This window comes from Ceratotherium simum, chromosome 8, assembly GCF_057802395.1.
Source record: "Ceratotherium simum simum isolate JZ-2026a chromosome 8, ASM5780239v1, whole genome shotgun sequence".
NCBI classification, from domain to species: Eukaryota; Metazoa; Chordata; class Mammalia; order Perissodactyla; family Rhinocerotidae; genus Ceratotherium; species Ceratotherium simum.
In genome coordinates, this window is record NC_141907.1 from 39,104,689 (window position 1) to 39,130,036 (window position 25,348).

At 37.5% G+C, this 25,348-nt stretch overlaps 1 protein-coding gene across 3 annotated transcripts in view; it reads left to right on the forward strand.

The window, feature by feature from the left end:
* GABRB1 (gamma-aminobutyric acid type A receptor subunit beta1) overlaps positions 1–25,348 on the forward strand; it is a 373,814-nt gene that overhangs the window by 269,175 nt on the left and 79,291 nt on the right. For all 3 annotated transcript variants that reach the window (XR_015552911.1, XM_087434264.1, XM_087434265.1), the window contains one exon: positions 7,794–7,876. Coding sequence is in view for 2 of the 3 variants with exons in the window: in XM_087434264.1 (XP_087290390.1) it covers positions 7,794–7,876 (83 nt within the window). In the remaining variant the exon portion in view is untranslated. The remainder of the gene's footprint in view (positions 1–7,793; positions 7,877–25,348) is intronic.

The following is a 25,348-nucleotide window of genomic DNA, read 5'->3' on the forward strand; positions in this document are numbered from 1 at the left end:
CTAGAAAAATGGCAAAGATAACAAATAGTCCCAATTGAGAGATTATCATATCCTACCTGGCTATCTTATGAAACCAACAGATAATGGCTCTATCTTCTATCTTCTGAGACCTGACAGTATTAAAAACAAACAAACATAAAACAAAAAAAATTATGACAGCTGGCATGAACATGCAGTCAGATATTTTTAACTGCTGTAGCCTCAGTGTTCACAGTATTGCTTGATTCCTGTTGTCTTCTATCATTTTTATACTCATTATTGACTGGGTAAAGGATGTCCTGAATTACTGAAAGCTGAATAAACACTAAAAATACACGGTAAGGTCAACTCTTACTTTTTCTAAATTTGTTTTAATGCTTGTGGGAGAAATTTTACTGAACCAAATGTTTTCTGCTTAGACTTACCTGGCCTGAATATAATAACCTGAGAGACAAGAAACCTTAGCTCTTGAGTCTAGCATATCTGAATTTGAATCCCAGTATTACCATTTACAGACTACATAAACTTGGAGACATTTCTTAATCCCATCAGGTGTCAGTTTCTTTATCTTTGAAATTGTCATAAAAATGGCATCAACATAATGAGGCAATTGTAAATAATAAATGAAATAATGCATGGGTGGTAGTCAGAATAATGGCCCTCTGAAGATGACCATGTCCTAATTCTCAGGGGACCTGTGAATATGTTACCTTACATGTCAAAAAGGATTTTGCAGATGTGATTAATTTAAGGATTTTAAGATGAGGTCATCCTGAATTATGTGAGTGGGCCCAATGTAATCACCAGTGTTCTTATATAAGGAAGGCGTGAGAGTCAGAGGGTGAGGAGGTGTGAGGACAGAAGCAGACATCGGAATGATGCTCTTTGAAGAGGGAGGAAAGGCCATGAGCCAAGGAATGCAAGCAGCCTCTAGAAGCTGGAAAAGGCAGGGAAATAGATTCTCCCCTAGAGCCTGCAGAGGAACACAGCCCTGCTGAGACCTTGATTTTAGGACTTTTGGCCTCCAGAAGTATAAGAGAATAAATTTGTGTTGTTTTAAGCCACTAAATTTGTGGCAACTTGTTACAACAGCAATAGGAAACTAATACAGTGTGTAAGGTGCTTAGCACAGTGCCCATGGTATAGGATTCTAATGTATTAGCTACGATCACTCTGCCCCTTAAGATCTAGGTGAGAGTAGATGAAACCCAAAGTCTATTATTTGTAGGAGTCCAAACCTTCTCCAGGATTGTCGAGGCTTCCAAAAGAGCTTACATGATTTGGCCATCTCTGACTTTGAAATTCTGAATTGGTTTCAGAATAGAGTTTTTCCTGAATTGGTTCAATTTATAGAATACTGTTGCATGAATGCTGCCAAGATATGGAATTCAGCTCCTTTACAGGAATAAAAATAAAACATTTACACAAGCCTTTTGTGTGTGTGTGTGTGTGTGTGTGTGGCTTGGTTTAGGTAAATAGAAAAAATTTGCTATCATAGTAATGCAAAAATCTTAAAACTGAATATTAAATGTGACTGTTAAAAATTTTTTTGCTGCTCCGTCATTTTGCTTCCCCACACCTAAATTCCTCTTAACTCTCACACAGTCATTTATCTCCTTTTGTTTCCTTATCACCCATGTCTCATGCCCTTCGGATTTCACCTTCAAATACCAAGGTATTTTCCTAAACATAGTAGCCTACATAAAAAAAATTCATGCCAACTACGAAAATATTATTTTCACCGCTCAATAAGTGTTAGCTAAGGAAAAAAATATCTGTGTACTCGTTCGTCATGACTTAGGCTAGCCCATCCATCTTCTCTCGTCATTTTCTTTGGGTGATATACCTAACATATAAGGGTGCAGCATAGAGGCTCAAGAAGCCATGGACTTCTTCAAACTTCAAACTTCAAACTTCAATTCTTCAAACTTGGCTAAGCAATACTGATATCAATCTTATAACTGATACTCACTATCAATCTCACCAATCTTAGGGATGTGATTAGAATTCAGCATAGTCGAGCTTTGTTTCCTATCTCCTTCCTCATATTCTTTCACACAGATTCTATTAAGTTGTACAGTTTTGTTCTACAGTGTTCAGGTTTAAAACTTGGGAGCTCTTCTCTTTAAAATTGAACATTATAGGAAAATCTCAACCCTATGCATGTAACATGTTCATTTATTTAAGTTCACATTATTATTTGCAAAAGTGCCCTCTCCATATGTATATGTGTACATGTATATGTATGTGTGTTTGTGTGTGTGTGTGTGTAGCTACATTTTAAGCTACTATGGGCCAAGACTTCCTGGATTGTGTGTTGTCAGCAATGAGAGAGTTATGATGCTCTTAGACATCAAATATACACGATTTGCAATTACAGTGACTCTTAAGGTCAATGACCATGCAGCATACACCTTAATAAATGAATACTGCAGCAACATGATTTCCGTTCATTCCAAAGTATCATGGGGCCATATTTTCTAGCTAACAGCCTATTATAGTGTTCTGACCTAACCTTCAAAATGTCAATAAATTGGATTATAATGTAAGCCTTTCTAAATGTCTTTGGAAGAAGACAGATGAATGTTAGCTGTCATGAATCTGTACCTCTGGGAAGTCTGTGTTCAGAAAACACAGTCAGTTAATGCCTTTGTCTTTAGCTGGTTCTATTCTATCATACTTTCATTTGTTACCAGCCAATAACAATATTTTCACATACTCAGAATGAATGGCTTAAGTATGAAAAGTTAAAAACAAAATTCAAAAAAACACTTCAATCTTGAAGACCTCAACCCATCCAGTTTTGTGATCTTTGGCACCTTTGATTACATAGAAGATTTAGAATATCAGGCTGCTTCAGCCACAGTGTAAGTATATTTCCATGTGGATGTGTTAATTAATTGTAGAGGTGACTAATCACTGCTGAACAATTACATTCAGTAAAGTGAAGAAATGGAAACACAGGGAGCAGTCATTCTTAGAGATGTTCATTGTTGCTTCACACCCAGAAGACAGAAGAGCTGAACAGAACTCTGCCCAGGGACATTTCTCTTTTTGTTGATGATCCTGGGAATTCTTGCTGAGCAATTTTTTTCTCACAAAGAGCTCAGGGCACTCAGCTCACTTAGCCATAAGTATTACAAAATCTAGAAATTTCAAACCCTTAAATTAGCAGAGACCAGCACTCTGTTGCATATAATACTATAGGCCACAAAATGAATCTATGAGTACCTGCTTGCAGAAGGGTCCCTGTCTGAGTCTCAATGATCTCTTCCTTCTCAGATGAGAGACCCTTGTGGATACCTGGTGACCATATTTGTGTGTAGCTTTCCTTCCAGCCCTTACTAAATTATTTTGGGAGAGGTGGCACCTAATCCAAGTTGCACCAATAAAATCCTCTTGAGAATTTGAAATTTAGAACAGATAGATCCCAAGAAGGAAGTTGTATCACTAATGTCTGTTCTCTCCAAAGAAAATCAGGCTCTTCCTACAGCTCACATTTCTGGAGCTGCCTTGATTCCCTCCCTTTCTGAGTTGTATTTACTCAACTCTTTTGATATCATAGTGGGATGTGGGGCAGGAGAAGTAAACTGGTCCTGTTGCTGAAAAACCGGGACCCTGTCATGGTAGCCAAATCAATGAACACAATGACAGGGATTGAGGAAAAGAAAAATTTTTAATTTTGCTAGTGAAATGAGGATGTGATAGGCCAGTGCCTCAAAACCCACTGTCTTCCTGAAGCATTAACAGTTAGGGTTTTTATGGGGAAATCTGTGGGAAAGAATGTGCTGTCTAAGTGACTGCACCATTTGGTGGGGCAATAGTGTGAGGGTCCCAGACGTTTTGGCACTGAGCCAGCTGTTATCTCTGTCCACAGCAGAAGGTCCAGTGTTCCATTGATCAATCTTCTCGAGCCACCAAAAATTGGGCCCTGGGGAGAGGAAGGAAACTGCCACCAATTAATGATTACAAAGTTTACAAGGTTTTAGATAGCAGAGGGGGAGCTGTGGCTTTGCAGGTTGGCACCCTGCCACCAGCCTGCGTTTGGCCAAGGGAATCTGCAGGTGGGTGTCCTTGGTTGTCTGCCTGCGTGATGAATGATGGATTTTGGCACCAGGAAGTCAAGGAGTTGAGAAAGCTTCAGCTTCTTGATATTCTCTGGATATCAGTTTCCCTGTAAGGAAACTTCAAAGGACTCGTAACTAGCCAAACTTCAGTATGAGCCCAGCATGAAGCCACCTGGGCTTTAACAATTTGCAACCTCCATTTGCCTTGTGAAATTCAGGCATACAAAGGTTAAAAAAAAAATGATATTTCCATGTGAATGTAACTTAGAGGAGCAGGGAAAGGAGATGAGCGCTTTTGGTTTTAACCACATGTATGCTGGGTTTAATGTAGGGGAACTGATATCAGGGCTGGCATCAGTCCGCGTGATTATAGTTGAAAAAATGTCAGGTTGTGGGCAAGACTTTGGTGTGATGTATCGTTTCCCAAGGTGATATTAGTTAGATTTCTTATATCTATTGATTGCTGAATGGATTGAGCATAATGGATAGCAACAGTAAATTCAGCTATGCTTTCCAAAAGATCTCTGTTTGTTTTTTATCACTCACATCTGTAGGACCCATAAGCATGAGATGTTAGTTATTCATTTTACAATGTTTTGTTGATTTTTCAAATGGCTTTGTAAAAACTCCAGAGCCTCACAACATGTGAATCAATGGTTCTACATAAGATTTTGATGCTTGTCCTGATTTTGATATAATGTGGTTAACTAACCAGATGATGCATGTCTGAAAATGAGGTCATTAAGTGAGATATGCTGACCAGTGGAGCTCAAATGATGTTCTCAAGTATCCCTAAGGCTCTTTAATAGTTCCAAAAATATTTGATTCTAATTTGATTTTAAAATATGATTATTTTACACTATATTAAGAAGCACATACACTGTAATGTGTCCAGTGCCACATTTTAATGGATTCAAGACCAGCATGATATTAACTTGTGATGCCAGGTTAACTTCTGCAGAGCATGGAGCACCAAGTAAAGTTCTCCTTTAATCCCACATTAAGCACCTGCTAGAGACCAACCACCTTTGAAAGTATCTGAACCGTTTCCGAAGATGTCATTGATTATGGAGGTGGTTTCTTGGCACACAGGTTTTTTTCCCCCCTACTTTGAGGTAGCCCATGGCTGGTCATGTAAGATTTTAGAAGCAAATGTTTCACTATTTATTAGGATCTTCTCAATACTATAAAAATAAAATACAACACAAAAATAATTGGTGCGGGGGGAGATTTCAGACAATTATCATCATAATCCCTGCTTTCGAATTCATGTGTTCATTAAAATAGATGATAATATTTGAATTTATTAGGTAATTTTATCTTATCAAAATATGGCTTTCACTTACTTTATTTGTATTTTGTATATTGAGGCTTTCTGTAAGATTTCATTTTATTAAAGTTTTTCTGAGAGGAAAAGTGTTTGAAAGCCACCATTGTAGCAGGGTTTCTCAACTTTGGCGTTACTGACATTTTGGAACAGGAAATTCTTTATTGTTGGGTGCTATCCTGGGCATTGTAGGATGTTTAGCAGCATCCCTGAGCTCCACCCACTAGATGCTGGTATCAAGCCTCCATCCCCAGCCTGATGATCAAAATTGTCTCCAGATATTGCCAAATGTCCCTTGTGGGGAAAAATTGCCCTGGTTGAGAATCATTGGCTAAGTCATAGGATCATAAGGCTGACCACACTTTAGCGATTTATAGAGAATGTTCACTTAGTCACGATTTTTTTATTCATAAGCAGCTGTGTAAACAAAGAATATAGTAAAGTAGATAGATGATTTTTTAAAGCATATTTTAATATTTATTGTACTGTCTTATTGAGGGTGTTTGAAACACTATGCAGGCCATAAAAATAATATTGTGGAACTGCATTTTCAGACAACAAAAGATACTTGTGATATATTGTAACGTGAAAAAATTAATCAGTTCATAAGATCACGGGAGCAGGAAGCAAGAAGGAATCTAGTAAAATCCTTTTGTATGCTAAATTCTGGAATATGACGTCTTCAAATTCTTTGTAAAACACTTTGAAGAAATTTTTTTTAAATTGAACTTTAAAATTCCTTTTAGTCTTGCCTAATGCTCAAATAAATCTGATTAAATTGACCCACATCCTGTCTAAGAAAGATTTCAAAGGGAGTGTCCAAATGTTCACCTCTGTGAAGTTCCATCTTTCATAAGGAAAGCCAAAAAGAAACTGGAAAGGGCTAGAGTTTTTCCTAATAATGCTTTTAAGAATGAGGTGCCTGTTACATCAACACAAATGACCAAAACAACAAGTCGCTTTGACAGCCTCAAAAAACATAAGTATGAAAAGTACTTTGTCAAATTTACATACACTGTTGACGGCAGCGTAAATTGGCACAACCTTTATGAAGGGCAAAATTTAAAACACACATACCTTTTTTCTAACAAATCCCTTTTGAGAAATAGCCAAAAGATGTAGTCAGACATAGTGGACTGTACCAGTATATTCAGAGCATCTTCATTTGTAAAAGTAAAAGAAAGGAGACAATGTAAACGCCCACCAAAGGGTGACTGGGAAAATAAATTATGGTATCTCCACACAACGGAACGCGTTGTAGTAAATTTTTTAAAGGCAGCTTATTATTTACTGATATGGAACCAAATCCAAGATGCATTGTCAACAAAAAAAAGCAAGGTTCAGAATAGAGGGTGTGGCAGGCTGCTATCTAAGAAGTTTTCCCCTAAGAAGGCAAAGCTGTGCCTCTATTTGCACAGAGTATTTATGTAAATTTTCCAATGTTATAACTTCTGGGGATTAAGGTAGCAAGGAAACTTATTATTAAGTTTGAATCTTTTGAATTCTTTAAATTATGATTATACATTACTTTGTCAGGGAGGAACGTGTAATTTTTTTTAAGAAAAATACTTTGTCAATTTCAAAATAATATCAAATGTTTGTAAGAGTGGATTAGCCATATGAATTTAAGTTACTCTCAAACTCCACAGTCCAGGAGACCAACCCAGGCAAGAGAAAATGGAAAGATAATGGAGACCCAGGTAGAATACCTAGGGTCAGAGTCCTGGGGTTTGAATAAACACATGAGCCTAACTGGAGTTGGTAAATATGGTGTAAACACCCATCCTAGGACAGTGTTTCTTTACTGGTTATATGCTACCTGCTAAGTATAGGTGGACCAGGGTTTCAAAAATGAATTTGACAAGTCTCTCTAATAGGGGGGAATGGGAGGTACCAAAAGTCATGAGGATGGGGGTGTGGGTGTTGTTGTTCTATTATGAGGTTGAGCAGGAGAGGAAAGTAGGCTTTGATCCATGAGGTAGATATCCTCCCACTCATAAGGCCAGACTTGCTACAGATATCGGCAGAGACATTTCTAGGTTGCTAGTGCCTATATTTATAGGAAAGGCTGTAGGATAATAACAGCTATAATAATGACCATCATTTGTGGAGTACTTACTAAGTACAGGACACTGGGCTAAGAGCTTTGCGCATATTGTTTCTTCTAATCCTCATAGCCATCTTGTGCAGTAGGTGTTTTGATTAATAAGGGGACTGAGGCCCATGGAGATAAATTAACTACCCCAAGTTCACACTGCTAGTGAGCAGCAAAGAAAGACTCAGCCTCAATCTGCCCACCTTCAATATTCTTAATCCCAAAATCTTGATGCCAAGTGGTAAAGATGATTTGGGGCTGGGAAACCTGGAAATGAAAGTCATCATCCTTATGTTGCTGTCTTTTCTCTCTCTCATCGTGACAGGATAACAACCACAGCTGCATGTATGATGGATCTACGAAGATATCCTCTGGATGAACAAAACTGCACCCTGGAGATTGAAAGTTGTGAGTTACCTGGACAGGGAAATGAGAAAGAGGGATGTTTGCGTGACCCAATTAAATTCAATCTTGTGCTGAGTAATTGGCACTAGGATATTTTTAGCTATACTACTCTGCCAACTTTTCAAGGAGTTCACAGTCTAGTGACATTTTCCCTCATATTGGTGGCTCAATGCAGTTATTTTTTGAACCATTAGGGAAAGTCCACCTATTTTAGCTGAGCAATTTATAAACTCATGCTTTCTCCTTCTCAGAGCAGGGTTTCTCCCAAGGCCTTCCAATACCCAAGCTGCATTAATAAGAGACAAAAAACTTTTTAATATAAAAAGACTTCATGAGATTGTTGTTGGTTCTATAGTCTGTCCACCTGAAAGGTTGTAAATTGTTGTCTTTTAGAAAAATACTGTGGTCAAGTCTTGTGTGCTTTTGTCTTTGTTCATGGGAAGAACAAAACGATAAACGGTATTTGTGAGGCTTGTGCTTTGGGCCACAGACTTGATATTTTTCAGGTCTAGTGACTGATTTTGGTTTGTCATCCTGGGCGGTTTTTCACTGATGGCTTTCTTAATGATCAGAATAGTTGAGTCATTAAGATTTAATCTGACTCTCTTTGTTTCATTGTTTCTCAGCCATCAATGTGCAGACATTTGAGGCCATTTATTGCGAATAACAGACATAGGCCATTTCCTGGTTTTCAGGGACATAGAGAGGTGTAGCATCTAATTCAAAGCATTATAATACCACTTAATGTAATGTGAGAATAGATAAATATTTATTTAGTTCAATCAAAATGCTTTCCAGATCTAAACATCAAAACTGGAAAGGACAATGGGAAAATTCCAGGTGACCCTATAGTATTAACGAAGAATAAATGTATTCCCCAGTGTCTGATTATTACGTAATTACATCAGTTTTCTAGTTTTACTGAATACAGACATAGAAATAGATAAAGATGCTTATGTAGATATAGATATGGATTCAGACATAGACATTGATCTACTACCACTAGAACCTAAGGCATAGGAACTGGGAACCTGAAATCAGCTAATACGTAGGAATGCAGGTAGATAGTGACCGTCATCAAAGTGATCCCACAACAGATCACAGAACTCTAGTCCCTAAAGATCTTTACCTAAATCAAAGCAGAAACTTGGACCTATAAGAATTTGTGTAGAGGAGTTTATGAAGGCAGGAACTTGGGAGAAATGGACAAAACACGGAACTGCCTTCTACTTGCCAGATCAAAGCTAGACTTTAATGTAATACCTCTGTAACATAAGTACTTATAACAACATTTGAGAGATGATGTATCTGAGGCTCATAAAAGTAAAATAACTTACCCAGGGCCACAGGGCAAGGAGAGCGGTGAAGTGGTGATTCAAACCCAGGTAATCTACTCTCCATTATAGAATCGTACAATCAACAGGTGAGCATGGGAGCAGAACATCAATGATTAGAAGTATAGCACCAATTGGAACCACCCTCAGTTAGGTTGAGGATGCTGAATTAACCAAAGACTGGTCTGTATTTCCTAAAATTATCCCTAATAAAGGTTAGAATAGATTCCAGAAGCTGAAGCAGCACTTAGCTTTTAGGTCAAGGGTCAAAAGATGGCAACCACAGAGAGGGTGATCTATGGATGCAGGAAACCAAGTAGTACTTGATTCCATTGATGTTACCATAAAAAAAATATAAAGCCTCAAATGACGACCTTGCTTAGCTTTAATATTTTACTTAAAATGTATCTCTTCTTAACAATAGATAAACCAATATAAAGAGGTCTTAAATCTTAAGAGTAATAATTTCAAGAGATGAAGTAACATATAGCAATAATATGGAGTTCAAATGAGCTTTGCTTGTTCCTGCCTGAGTATATAATCGATATGTTGCTAAGTATTAATAAACACTAAATTTGTTATTTATCTATTTTTAACTCTTCACTAAGAAACATGTGCTGCATGTTTGCTGAAACAGCTCTCCTTGAACTGACAATTTATGAAGACTGTAACTGAGCTTTAAAGTGGTGACAAACGAGAGGCTCTAGTGTCAGTTGGGAAATAAGAATGATAAAGTAGACATTCCACTGACGTAAGATTGAACCAATTATACTTTTGTGATCAACAGAGTAGAAACTTTACCTACCTTACTAAATTTACTAGCTTGTATTCTCTTCCATCACAACCCCAATGATGGGGAAATGTTTAAACTTGGTTAGGTCCTTGGAGACAAATTAAAGATGTTTTGCTTTTCTTTAATGTCATCTAATCAAGTAAAATTAGAAAAGCCATAAAGTCTTGTGTAATTGAAATTTTACTTGAACATGGAGCAGATGAATAGCTTCATAGCCCTGGGATGCTATAAAATGAGTTAATGGCACACAGAAAAATCAATCAAGGAATTTAGTATAAAGAGGATTTGGAATTTGAAATCAATAAAGCTCTCATGTGAAGGTTTGATAGCCATAAGCCTCATGGAGACATAGAAAGGGCTTGGGATAACAATCATGAAGGAGTCAGGTGCCTTTTCGCATTCTCTGCAGCAATAATTGGGGAAAATCTCTACCCTAATCTCGCCCACTCACTATCAACAGGTAATGTCACCTCTCACTACACCCAAATAGTAGAAACCATTTCAGGCTTGAAATTTCTCTGTGGTCTCACCCATCTTCTTCTTAACTTCCCTATATTTTCATCATTCTGAATTAACCCCCTGAATTTCAGAGGAAGAAGTGCTCCTACAACTTTTACAGGCTGAACCTGGCCTCTGTGTTCAGGATTCCATCTCTTTCTTCCTCCTCTGGGAATTTCTTTTCGCAAGTTCACACACACCTCCACCCCTGATCTCTTAGATCCTCCATCTCACCCTCTTTGCTACCTTTTTTTTCACAGCCCAAAAACAAGCTGAAAACTCTTCTCATCAGAAAACACCTCTACTCTACCTCCATTTGTCCCCTTAAGCTTTTCCTAATCTCTTTACTTTCTTTTTCTCCAAATTACTTGAAAGAATGGTCAATATCTATTGTCTATTGCCTCAACTTCCTCTCAACCCACTGTAATCTGGAACCTGCCTACCCATCTCCCATCTCCACCAACACTGTACTCAGAAAGGTCACAAAGGACCTCTCTTTACATACTATCTTTATTCCAGTGATACCCAAATTTATATCCAGCTCAGATCTCTTCTAAGCCTTAGAGTAATGTACATAGCACTCTTCTTGGCATATCTATTTTGATGTTTCAAAGACATCTTACACTTACTTTACTCAAAACTTAACTATCAATTTTTCCCTCCCAAATGAGTTTCCTTTCCAGTCTCCTTAATCTCACTATCCAACCAGAATCTAGGATTAATTGTTGACATCTCCCTCTCCCTCACACTTCTCCCATCTGATCTATTGTCAAGTATGATCCATTCTACCTGCAAGATATTTATCAAGCCCTTCCGCTTCTCTCCAGCCCTACTGCCACCAGTCTTGTCCAAATCCTCATTACTTCTTACCGGAATCTTTCTAACAGTCTTTTCATTGGTCCTCTTGCTTTCACTCTTGACTCCCTCCAACCCATTCTCTACCCAGCAACCAGAATGATCTTTGCAAGATGTAAGTTGTATTATATTACTTCTATACTTAGAATATTCAAAGACTTCCCATTGAACCAAGAAAACTCTCCACACTTCTTAATTTGAACTTCAAGCTCCTGTGTGATCTGCCCTTCTTCGATATCTCCATTCTTATCTGTAGCCGTCTTTCCTTTGCTTACTACACTAAACTCCAATACCACGGATTCTTCGTTTTTGGCAGAACAATCTTTCTTGTCTCATTATCTTCACTGTCTTGTTCCTTCTGGCTGAAATGCTTTTTCCCATCATGGTTCTTTTGGCTTTCCACCTCTCTTAGCTATCCTTCAGTTCTCATTTAAGATGCCACTCCAATAAGAGGCTTTCCTGAGAATCCAATCTAAATTAGAAACCCCTAGTTATTCTCTTTAAAAATTTTGTTAGTTTCCCGTATAGCACTTAGTAGTATTTGTTTGCTTCTGTGTTTATTGTTTCTTCCCTCTGTGGGTTATAAACTCCATAAAGGAAAGGATCATAGTTTTATTCACAACACAATAATTAAAATCTATCCTAGTACCTAACAGTAAATATTTGTGGAGTGAATGTATGCTCAATTTCTTGGTTCCAAACTTTTCAAGTCTTTTGAACTTTGGAAGATAAGTCTAGTTTTAATTTTTTCAGATAAGATTTAAGGCAGGGATTTTTTTACTTGCAATAAAATATTCTTTTGTTTATACAATTTTATATTCATGTTTTAAGACTATCTCAAATATTTAAGATTGTAAAGCTGTCAACCAAGAGCCAGAAAGGGGAAAATCTAATATTTTAATTACTTTAGGAATTTTGAAAGGCTGGTAAATGTGATGAATCACTATGAATTTTTTTGCTTCTCTTGAGTCATTAACTGTCTATGTCCCTCCTACCTGAACCACAACGAATTTATCAAACGAAAGTAACATTTTGTGATACATGAATATTTTTTATATGTGTTTCTTGTTTTAAAAAATGGTTTGAAAACTTTTAACTTAGGCATTGTCTTAATGTATTCAATTTAATGAACCATCCACTCAATCTATCTGTTAGTCTCAGAACACTGTGTTAATTTAAATGTTTCGGTAGTAACAACATGTACACAGAATGTCAAACCATAGTCATGTTTGATTATTTCCAAAATAAAATTGTTTCCTTGCCCACAAAAACAGCAAGTGATAAGAAAAATGTCTACCTAAATAAAATGGCCTAACTTAATTACGGGAAATTTCCTGAGAAAATGTGAAGTTTGCAGAGTTGAAATGCTAAGTTTTATTTATATAATGTGTTACGTTAACACCTGGAAATAAAATCAAAATAAGTATAATGTCCAGACAGGAGACAGAAGCAGTTCTACAAAAGTGTGCCATTGTAAAGTCACATGTGGAGAACTGTGTCCAGTTCCTAATGCCATATTAAGATAATTTCCTTCAGAGAAGGATACCAAGATGTCTGGGCAGAAAATTTTAGGGAGACGTAACAGCCATTGCTGAATGTTTTAAATGCTGTCATATAGAAGAGAAACTTTATACATGCTGCTGCACAGTGTATTAGTCAGGATTCTCCAAAGAAACACAACCAGTAGGACACAAAGAGAGAGAAAGAGATTTATTATATGGAACGGCTCACACAATTGTGGAGGCTGATAAGTCCCAAGATCTACAGGGTGAGTTGGCAAACCAGAGAGCTGATGGTATAGTTCCAATTCAAAGGCCAGCAGGCTTGAGACCTAGGAAGAGCTGATATTTCAATTTGAGTCTGAAAACAGGAAAAAGCTGATTGTCCCAGTTTGAAGACAGTCAGGAAGGAGAAATTCTCTCTTACTCTGGGGACATCAGTCTTTTTGTTCTATTCAGGCCTTCAATTGATTGGATGACTCCCACCTACATCAGGTAGGGCAATCTACTTTACTCAGTCTACAGATTTAAATGCTAATCTCATCTAAAATCACCCTCACAGGAGCACAGAAGAATAATGTTTGACCAAATACCTAGACACCCTGTGGCCAGTTAAGTTGACACATAAAATTAACCACCACACCCAGAGTGCTAGATTTGAACCCATTCAATTCAATTCAATTCAACTAGCATTTCTTAAGTGGTGACCACATGTGGCTCTGTGTGCTAAGTAAGAGCAGGAGATACAGCAGTAACTGAGTAGACAGGTGGGCAGAAGTTGCAGGAAGATAGATGTAGAATTTAAGAAAAATGTTTTACAATGAGCCGAGGTGCCCATTCATGAAATAAGTCCCTGCTTAAGACTCTCTCTCCCACAGAGACACTTCAATTAATTGGAAATTGCCACCTACCAGTATTAATGTAGAAGACATTCCTCATTGAGAGGCCAGTTAATATATAACCTTAAAGATCTCTTTCAGTCCTAAAATCTAGAACTCTGGGAGTTTATTCAATTTAGTTAAATCACCAGTAAATTACTTGATGTACTTGCCTGAAATATTGGTTCTAAAGTGACTCTGATTTATAAAAGATATTAGAATATAAAAAAAAAACTATGAATACATGAACATATAAATACTCACAAGAAAAATATGAAATATAGGACAATTACAAGCAAAGCCTTTGAACCATTCTTACTTTATTACTGCCTGCCAAATCATTAATTCTGATCTGAAGTAATTTAAAAATAGCATCTACAACATGCTGCATACTTTCTATTCATGGATGCTAAACACCAAAAATAACAGAAGTAAATTGAACTTCATGAATGATTCATGGCTTCCCTTGCTTTATGTCCCCATTGTCAAGGAAATTAGCAGCAGTGGATGTCTCCTTGGATAAATTCGATTTTGCCATATTCAGTAGACTACTTAATGAAAATGAATATTTCACATTTATGTTCTTAGAAATGTTAATGAACTTTAGTGCCTGTAGCTTTTTTGATGAGCGCAGGGGTGGGTGTAGGGAAGAAGGGAATATTTTCTGAATTAATTTATTCCTTTTTCCAGCCTGCCTCTTTGAAACTGTGAAGAAGCACTCTCTCTGAAAAGTCTCTGATCTTTTAAAGTTATAAAATAAAAGCCAGTGGGGAAATGGAGTTCCTTTTATGAAAATTAGTTTTGCAATCAACTTGACTATAAAGTTGGCCTTATAGCTGTTCACTTCAACTCTATAGACAGTTTAAGTTTATTTTCCATGCACAGATAAGTGGTTGTGTAGATTGATGAGGATATCTCTGATTTACAGATTTAGATTTCTGGAAGTTTCTTCTCTCCCTGCTGCTCTGATGGAGGACCATTTTGCTACTAGCATCCTAAGAGAAAGTCAAAATAAAACTTATTGTTTTGTCTAAAGGTTTTAGGTATTAACCAAAAGCTTAAAGACACATTTTATAATGGAATTTTGATCTTCTAGAACTGGACACTGTAGCTAAACTGAGGGCTTTGGTCCACTTGGGATCCAAACTTGATAATAACGATAGCTAATATTTATTGATTACAGATTATGGACCAAGCACTTATCAAAGATATTCCGTTGAATCTTCACCAAAACCCTATTGTTCTACCCCATTTTACAGAGGGGATCATCAAAGTACCGAGGTGGTAACTTGCCTCAAGTCACAAAACTGTAGTGGTCCGAATGGGATTTGAACTCAGGTAACCTGACTTGAAAGTCTAAGATTTACTCCTTCTCCGTACTGCCCTCATAAAACTCCTCTCTAGCTTCCCCACTGTGCGTAAGTTGGGTGGTTTTTAGATATACTTTATTTGGACGTGAAGTAGACACCTGAGAACAAAGTGGGTTTTAATTTGTCCTTCTCCTCTCTCCTGAATCTGTCTCAATTCAGTTCCTAAACGGGTATTTATTTTCTGACATGCTTGCCAACTAAATTGAACATTGATATAATTTAAGAATAACCATTATTTTACCAGGTCACTTCTATGACTGCAACAGAACACGCAATGGTCAGAAACCCTGTCTCTTCTAAACAGCTACAGATACTATTCCCCAAATCATTTTCATACAATGTTAGGCCAGACTGACTGCAATGGTGCTGTAGTTTGAAAGTCCATTCATTACTCATACTTGTGATGCATGAACGTCTATAACCTTGGAAATGGACATATTCTCTGAGAGGTCTTGACTTGAATCATTTCTGTGAACCACATCCATATAAGAAACACGTGACAATATATATATAATTTAGTTTTCATTTAGGTGTAAATTTCCACATTTAAATTGTTTTATTCTTATCTTTAAAATCAAAGAGTTTAAAAGGGAGTTTTTAAAAAATATTGATACTATGACCCCACCCCAGACCAGTGACATCAGAATCTATGGAAAGTGGATCCTTGCACACAAGCATTCTTTAAGCTCCCCAGGTGATTTCAATCTTTATGGCCACTGCTTTCAGGCTGCCATGCTTTGACTTTTTGTCCTCTTTTTTTCCTTCACCTCCTCTTCTAATAGACCCGGTTGTCTAAATGGGAAGCAGAATGGAAACATAGAAATGAGAGAAGAAAGTACAGCAAAGAACAGAAAATAGCATTTCTCTCTTTGAAAGAAATCATTGAAATGATCAAAGGAAAATTTTTAAACTATTCTTTCTTCTGTCCCCTCTGGGAGAAGGCTCCATTTTTTTTTTTTCTTTAAAAGTGCATTCATTGAAATAAATAGGTAGACCAGTGGACCCTGCCTTTCATTGGAATTAAGTGCTTCAATCAGATATTTAAATCCATGTAATAATAGGTCAACTTGTTACAAGACACTACTTTACTTTAAAAGCCCCAATATATATACCACATATTAATACAAACACTATCAATGAAGCATGAATTCGTATAACGACACTGTGGTAAATGGAGTTATCTACTTGGGAGAGAGAGGTATGGACATGAGCTGCTTTAGTAACATTCTCTAGCATGGTAAAAAAAGAGAAAAAAGCTAGTTAAAATTTACACTTGAATGAATGTACAGCAACAGGCTTTAAGGAATAGATTATCAAACCAAAATCAAGCATGGTTTATTTCTTTCAATCATAAAAAAATAATATAATAATAATTCTATATTCATCTTCATCTTCCCACATCCTGTCCCTTAGGCACTGACTGTACTCATTTGATTTTGTAAAAAGGCAGATTTGTCACAGAGCTCCCACCACATGACTACATTGATTTCAAATTAGATTATATTCTTAGTAATTAGATTATATAGATCTAAAATTCAGACAAAAAATTTCACTGAATTGAGCAAAAGGGTTGCCTGCTCTTATCTTAGAAACTGTCCCGGTGGAAACTCTTCTGTCATCTGATATGCTCCCTGCAGTATTTGTCAAATGTTCACGTGCTTATGGGGATCTTGTTAAAATGCACTCTGGTTTAAAGAGCTTGGGATGGGGCCTGAGAGTCTGCATTTCTAACATGTTACCAGGTGATGCCAATGCTATTGGTTCATGGACCACACTTTGAGTAGTAAAAATCTAGAGTAACCTGTCTTACCTGTGCTCCTCAATCTACTTTCCCAGTCTTTGTGCTTCCTACTGAAATTTAAATAATTATCTAAAAGACTTTGTCACACAGGTTGCTCAGCACTTGATTCAAGAGAGTTTTGAGTTTTAAATTAACTGAGGCAGAAAATTCTTTTTCAGGTGACCTGAATAACCCCCAAACACTGAAATCTGAGCAGCTTAGATTTTGTGAAGTACCCCAAGTTGTAATGTTCGTGGCTAACTAATTTATATGTGGAAGATTCCCAGATGTATGTCATTAGTACTCTTAAGCCCACATTAAAAATAATATTTGGGTGAATATGTAGAAAGGATTCAATTTTAATAAAGAAAAAATAATGAAAAGTATTCAATTTGATGTTACTTGACTCTGTGTCTAGCAACTAGAGGATTTTAGTGGAGGGAGCGTATAGTTACACCTCAGCTGTCTAGAGCCCTGGGATTTAATGAGTCTGTCTGAAGAACATCGGTTTGCCAGACTTTGATTATTTTGATGTGAATCTTAATAGGGGATTCTAAAAGTCATTTATTCTTTTTTGATGATTCAGGGTCAGAACTGTGAACATTTCTCACAATGTGCTAAAACTCTAAGCAAAGACAAATGTAAGAGATTTGCACTCTGATCCTCATGGTGACCATAAGACCTACTTTTTTTGGACTGTCTTCCTGAGTTGAGTGATGAAGGCCCCTTTCTACATAATTAATGTGTCAACAAAAGAAATGTCCGTCTCTAGTCAATTAGGCATATTTTTACAACTCAATTTGCAATTTTTACAAACACAAAGGTGTTTTCCTGGCATAGTTCTCATTTTAGTTTCTTCATTAGGGATCAGTAACAGCTATATCATGAACTGTTGGCTTCAAGGTCTCAGTCATTGTCCAGATGCTCAGTGTCCACCTCCTCATCACCTTCTTCCATCCAGACTGCCATGGTGATGGGTTCTCAACTCACCTGCATTCACTCAGTTTCCAGTTCCTGAGTTATAAGGGTTTTTCACATTTCTTTTCTCGGTCTTGCCACCAGTATTTTATCTCTTCCCCTTTGAATTTGTACATGCTATATATGCCAAAACAGTACTTTGTTCTTTTAGGGGGAAGATATTTTACATAATTGTCATCTGATTTTAGACTGGAAGTATTAGAAAGTATCTTCCCCAAAAAATGCAAAATGAGACTCTCCATATTATCCTCCTGATTATTTACTTCATACCTTCAACCTTTAATCTAGTAGCATAATCAAAGGGTCAAGTCTGACTTTGCTAAATTTTCAGTTTCCTGATCATTATGTACAGTTATAATAAAACTAAATTTTATTCATAGATCTCATGAAGTTTAAGGGGAAGTATCCTTCTGCTACTGTGATTCCAGGGCATAGTTACTCTTCTTAAAGTTTTACTTTGAAGAGAATTTCATTCATAAACAATATTAAAAATTCTATCTTTTGTTCCATTTGGGGCTAAATAATAATAACAATAATAGTGTTTGAATGATAACAATAATTGAATGATGACAATAATAATAATATGACTAGAAGTGCTGGGATATAAGTAGCAAAGGATAAAGTCAAAGCATGCTGAGAAAGGATGTCTCAGATACTATGGTCATTTGCAAAAATTTAGACCATGCAAAAGGCAATCCACTGGGTTCAAGGCAAGCTCACCTGCGTCAAAGGGAGCTGTATGTTGAATATATCTGGAGGCATGAATGCATGCAGCAGGCTTACACAGGACAAAGATGATACAGGACACCAGCTCTGAGACTTATACATCAGTCCTACAGAATTCACTTGGGAAGCATCTTTTTGTGGTAAGTTCTTTTTTAGATAGTCAAGATCTACCCTTGTAAATAAACTATTCTTCTCTGAATCAAACCTCTGAAAAAATGGAAGAATGACTTGCCATCAACTGAGTTGAGGAAAGCTGCAGGTAGTGCCCAAATAAGGTTTTAGACATTTTAAATTTGCATTGCCTATTACATGTCTCAGTGGAGATATCAAGTTTACAGTTGAAAGTCTAAGTCTAGAGTTCAGGGTAGAGGTCCTATCTGGAAATGTCAATTTACAGTTCATGAGCCTCTAGATGTATTTAAATCCATGCATCTGAATGACATCTCCAAAGTAATTAGTGTAACGAGAGAAGAGGTCCAAGTGCTAAGTCTTGGTTGAACCACTACTTAGAGGTTGAGGAGATGATAGAAGATACAGGTATGGCAATAACTATGTGCAAGTGTTTTACATATAATAATTCCTTTAATCTCAACAATGACTCTGTCAGTAGGTACCATTACCGTTCCCATTTACCAGTGAGAAAACTGAGGCATTACAGTGGTGTTACCTAATTTGTCCATGTTCATACCTGGTAAGTGGCAGGGCCAAATAAGCAAAGGAAACTGAGAGGGGTGACCAATGAGGTAGGAGGAAACCTAGAAGAGAGGAGTACACTGGAAGCTAAGGTAAAAAGCATTCTAGAAAAAGAGGTGATCACCTGGGGCAAATGTACCTGATAGAGCAAGTTAGCTAAGAACTGAGAACTAACAATTGGATTTGGCAACATGGGGTTCTGGGAGTGAAAATGCAAATGGAGTAGATGTAAAAGAGGATAGGAGAAAAGAAGGTGGATATAGCAAGTGTAATAAACTCCTTTGAATTTTGAATTCTTGAATGAATTTTACTGTTCAGGAGAAAAGAAAAATTGAGTGATAGCCAGAGGAGAATGTAGGGTCAAGAGAAATCTTCTGTTTCTTTCTTTGTTTTAAGATGGAAGCAATAAAAGCACGTTTGTACACTGGTGGGAATAATCCAGTGGAGAGGAGGAAATTGTTGGCGTAAGAGAGGAAAAGATGGTGTAAGAGAGATGTCATTGAATGGGCCAGAGGAGATGAGATCTGGCACAAAAGTGAAGGGCCTGTTATGAGAAAAGAGCTCAGACAGTTCACCTATAATAAGAAGAGGGGCTCTAATGCCGGTAAACGAGTAGATATGATGGTGAGATCTTGTGGAAATTTTATTCTAATTGATTCTATGTTCTTAATGAAGCAGGAATCAAGGTAATCAACTGAGAGCAGGATGGAGGAGGAAATACTGGGGGCTTGAGGAAAGAGGAGAAGATATGATATAGTCATCTACCAGAGCAGGGGAGGGAATGAGCTGAGAATGCTGTGTGCTTGGGCAGCATTGAGGACATTAAGTGTGACCACTTAGCATGTTTCTATTTTGCTTTGGCTGTGTTTAGTAGGATGGCTTCAGGTTTGGAGAAAGTAGAACAGTTGATTTATCCAAGGTTGGAGTTTTTCCACGCAAGTGCAAGAAAGGGGGATAGGGAAGAAGGAGATGATGGTGTATAAAAGAGAGTGATGATAATGCTTATCCATGAAATTTAAGCTAGGGCAGGAGACAATTACAGTTATGAGGAGCATGAGGGACAGTTAAAAGTGGTTAAATTTGTAGACCATATGATCTGATGGAGTGGAAGATTTTGGAGTCAGGATATTAGAGAATTAGATGGAAAGATAGGAGGTGGTGGTCAGAGAGTAAGGTGTATAAAATTGATTTTATGGAGGTAATGCAGTATTTGGTCATAACAAGGTCTAGAGATGAGAGTGAGTGGCAAGATAAAATGGAATAAATGATCATTGTAGGAAAAGAGATCAAAGAATTTAAAGTCCAGTGTATAGAAAAATGATCTATATGAATATTAGATTTACAAAGAGTTAAGACAGGAGCATGAAGGTGAAAAGAAGCTAAACATATAGAGAAGGGAGAAGAATTAACCTTGGATTGGCAGATGACAACAATAAGAGGACATAAGATTCAAAGTTAGAAGTTTTTGGAAAGGAGGGAGGAAAAATAGTCTAGAGGGGACAATGAGGAAGAGAGTCACTTAATGCAACTCCCATGCCCAATACCAGAGGTGTAGGAGGAAAAGCAGCCAGTACTTTGAGAGAGCTATCGGGTAAGCTGTGTTTGTAAGGGAGAGCAAGGTTTTGGTAAGAGCAAGTGGTGAGGACCAGGATGTTGAGGATAGAGCAGATTTTGCTCCAGATTATGCTGGACTGTGTATTCCATTGGGCACAGAGGAGGGTTTGGGGAATCATGGAGGGCTGGGAGATGGAGACAGAATGGAGGATGTATACATTCTTATGGGATATCATTAAGACAGCAGATAGTGTGCCCAGTACAGTGCTTAGCACATTTTAACTGCTCAAAAAATGGCTGTCACAGCTATCATCAAAGTCCAGGGCAATCAGATGCTGCTCTTCAGAATTCTGAATTGTTCCAACGTCTGTATCAGTTGTAAGTGCTCCTTTTCTTCAGTTTTCCCACACTTGTCATCACTCTGATTGTTGCCACTGTTGCTGTCAATGTCGTCATCGCTCTCCTCTCTTCATTTCTAACCATTTTCTCCCATCTCTCTTGGTTTTCACCTAAAAAGCTGATCTTTCTATACCTTACCAACCAATCAAAGTCCTCTTCTCCTCTGATCTTGAGCTGACTGATGACAGAGTGCCAGGAGCAACTACTTGTCTCGCTCCTCTTGGCTCTATTTGTCTCTCTCTAGGTTCCAGAAGTTTCTGATTCTTTCATCCTACAGGTATGTATTGTGAGCATACCATTCCCGACCCTGTCAGTACCGCTAGAATGACAAGATGTCTATATCATAGTTCCCCAAAGGTTACATTCCTAAAGCAGCATTTGTACAGATACATAAGTGCCATTCTCAAGAGGTTTAGATTATTAGAAACTGAATCATTGAGCAGCAACGAGAGAAACATTCTGTTGATATTTTAACTTAGCATTAAAGTCCAATGCACTTTTTTGTCAGGTTCACAGGCCAGTGATTCAATTCCTTATAGGTTAACTTGGGATTGCTTGAAAAGACTCTACGGTCACACCTCTCTCCCTATCATTGCACCTTAAATAGAGTTACTGCTTTCAGCATCTTCCTGTGCATCTCATTGCTAGGCAGACTACTTTTCAACATTCCTTTGTGTGTTCTATGAAGCACCATGCAGACAATTGCTCGGCCTGCTTTACAAACAAGGAAGTGATGTGATAAAGAATTTGGTCACAATTCCTCTCCCTAATTCTCAGGAAGGAAATCTCCATTATTTGCTGCATTTGAACAACTGTGTTCCCCACCCAACTATAGATAAAGCCTCCATTTCCTTAAGGGAGGAAAATAGAGGAGCCCATCCTTTGGTACATTTTCAAAAAATATCCCTTTGTGGATGTAACAGTCTAGTCTCAGTCTAAGAGTTTGGAGAATCGAGTAGAATATCAAAAAAAAAAATATCTTAGTTAATAATTCAGACATTCATAACCTTATTCATTCACCCACACACCTTCTATAGTTCTTATCATGTATCATAAATTGTTCTAGACAAAACAAACCCCCTTGCCCAGATGTACCTTACAATCCATTATAGGTGGATAGAAAATCAAAACAAAGTCACTGATATAAAATATAATGCAGGAGTATGATATGCTGTGTGTTGAAGAAAAGAAAAACTGGGTAGAGGGATGGAGAGGTGTGTGTGGTGTGTGAGTAAGTGCAGACATATGTGCACACTGTTTTGGATCAGGAAGTTGTGAAAAGCCAATAATTTTAACACTACTCAAGGAAAGATAAGCCAGAGTGTGTCTACATTTCGTAGGCTTGAAAACTGGGCACTAAGGTGTTGAAAGATCTGTTTCAGTTCCACCAAGACACTCAGTAAGTCTGGACTGCTGTCTCCTGTCTTCTTCCCTCACTCTAGTCCATAGCCCTGTCTTGCCTCAGTGCAATGAATAAAAAGGGTCTGCTTTAAATAATTCATATGTGTGAAATCCTAACAGTGTTTATTCAATAACTTCAGGATAGCATCACTGCCAGTGAGTATATAGAATTAGAAGTTATCTCAGTGGCTTTGAGAAGCTTATTTGATGTGTCCCTGCCCAACTGCCTCAAGATAAAATGTGATTGCAACAAGATAAAATGTGATTGCAACAGTGACCATCTGAGTGGAGAGCAGTTTACACTTCCACCTTGTGTGATCTGAGCTATGGCTCAAGCAGTTGGCAAACTGTCCTGTACCAAAGCCACAGAAGGTCCCCCTGTTCTTCCATAGGGTCTCAGCCCTGCAGTACGACGTCCTCTCTCAGCCACTGCCCTTTATATCAACGGGCCACACTGGGCTAGGTCTCATGGAGGTAGATGTGCACACAATCACCACACTTGCCCTCAGAGATAATAGAAATGCTTCAGTGGTCTGGAAGTTACTTTTATTGAATCTTTATCAAGCTCCATTATTATTTCCCTTTGACCAAGTGTGAACATGAGCCTATAAAATAACAACATATACATATACATATACATATACATATACATATACATATACATACACATATATACATGAACCACTTTCATACATTTTCATTTGAGTCCCACAACCTAAAAGAAGAGTAAGATAGTTGTCATCACTCCCATAATGCTGATACAGTCACCAAGCCCAAGAGAAGTTAAATGAATTTTCCAGATATACAGGATTAAAAAGTGGCTGAGCCCAGACTAAATTATAGGCTATATAAGTTTAAAATCTGTGCTTTCCACTATAGGAAACTTCACCCTGTTGAATCAGGTTCTTCTATGAGAACAAAATAAGACACTTTGGAAAGCTTCATTGAGTTTCTTAGGTCTTAAAGGTATTTCTGAATGCTGAAAAGCAATAGTTTACTAAATAATATCTAAATGGCTTTAAAAAATCCTATGGTTTTCTCCCAAAGTGCTAACTCTAACTCTGTGTATATAAATGCTTTAGTTGAACCTTAACTTTTCCAAATTTAACACTTGAGATTCTGTTGCTAGTCAAGGTTCTTTCAAGAAAACAGAAGAGCCACTCAATATATTCAAGATATTAAAGGTTTCAATGTAAAGAACTAAGAGTATACACAAAGATTGGAAAAGCTGGTGAGCAGAGGTCAAAGAAACCAACCTCAGAAATTTCAGCCAAAGCACCCAAGCAGGGAAGGCATTGCAATGCTCAAGGATCTCCAGGAAGCTCCCACCAATTTTCTCTGTCTCTATATGAAGGAGGTACTCAAGAGCTCCCTGGCAAGTTGCTGTGAATCTCACATCTGCCCTTGCATCTAGCAGCAATTGCTCTCAGAAAATAATGGCCTCTCCTCCTCCATCTTCCAAATCCAGTACCAATGCCTCTCTTTGGCAAACTCTAACCTGAGGAAGTTGATTCTGGGAAAATTGTTTCTTTCCAGCTTCTCTTCAATGATACTTGGCTGGTGATGCCAAGTTGACAACTAGCAATCTAACATAGGCATATCAAAGTGATCTCAGAATTCCATGTCTCATTATTTATAAGTTTTCTGAAGCACATGCAATCATATGCCCTAAACTGGCATAGCAAAGGAGCAAGCCACACAGCTAGGGAGGATACCTTGTCATTCATCTAGCTTCCTCTCCATATATTCAACAAATATTGGATACAATTATTTTATGTACGGTGAACAAAACAGACATGGACTTTTGGTGCCTACATGTTGATAAGGCTTTGTTCTCAACTCCATTAAATTTGCATTTGGGGGGAAATTTATATGTTGTTGGATCATTCACAAACTTGGGAAACATCAAGAGTCTAAGATTGCTTCAGCCATCTTAATGACCAGTTTTGCAAAATCATCCAGTTCGGTCGTAAAAGCAATCCAAAATACCCGCTTAGTCATCAGACGCCATTGCTTGACTCATGGCCATGCTCTCAGGAAATTATCACAATAATACACAACATTTGTATAGCACTTTGTACTTATGGGAAGATATTCTCTAGCATTGTTTTGTTTGACCCTCACAAAACATCTTGTGGATATGGGCAGATAATGTTTCTCTTTTCATTAATGAAAAATAAAGGACACAGAGAAGGGCAAAAAATTGTTTATTTAATTAGTGACCAATGTTGGATTCGAAACTAGGTCTTAACTCCCCACTTAGGGTCCTTCTACAGCATCTCACTGCCTCTTTTGCACTAAAAGAACTGGAATCAACCATTGCTACATGTGAAACTATAGAATTAAAAAGGCCTTGGCTTTCTAAATCATTTTTATTGCCCACTGGTAATTGTTCTTCCAGCTTAAATTCTGAACCAAAGTGTCTGAAAGTGTCCTCTTCTTTGTTCAATGGAAAAATGAGCAAATCTCCCTTGGACAGAGTCCTTCCCTTCATGAACGTCCTCTGCAATAAATAGGTCACCTGGTCATATTCATATCTATGAATAGTTTATTAAGTCAGATCTGTCCTAAAATATCTGTGTCTGGCAAAAATCCTTTTAGGGAACACTAGCACTTATGGGAGAATCTTAGAGCCGGAGAGGACACTGAAGATTATTTAGGCCAATTCTCTCACATACAGATGAAGAGAGTGAAATCCTGCAAGGCTCAATGACATG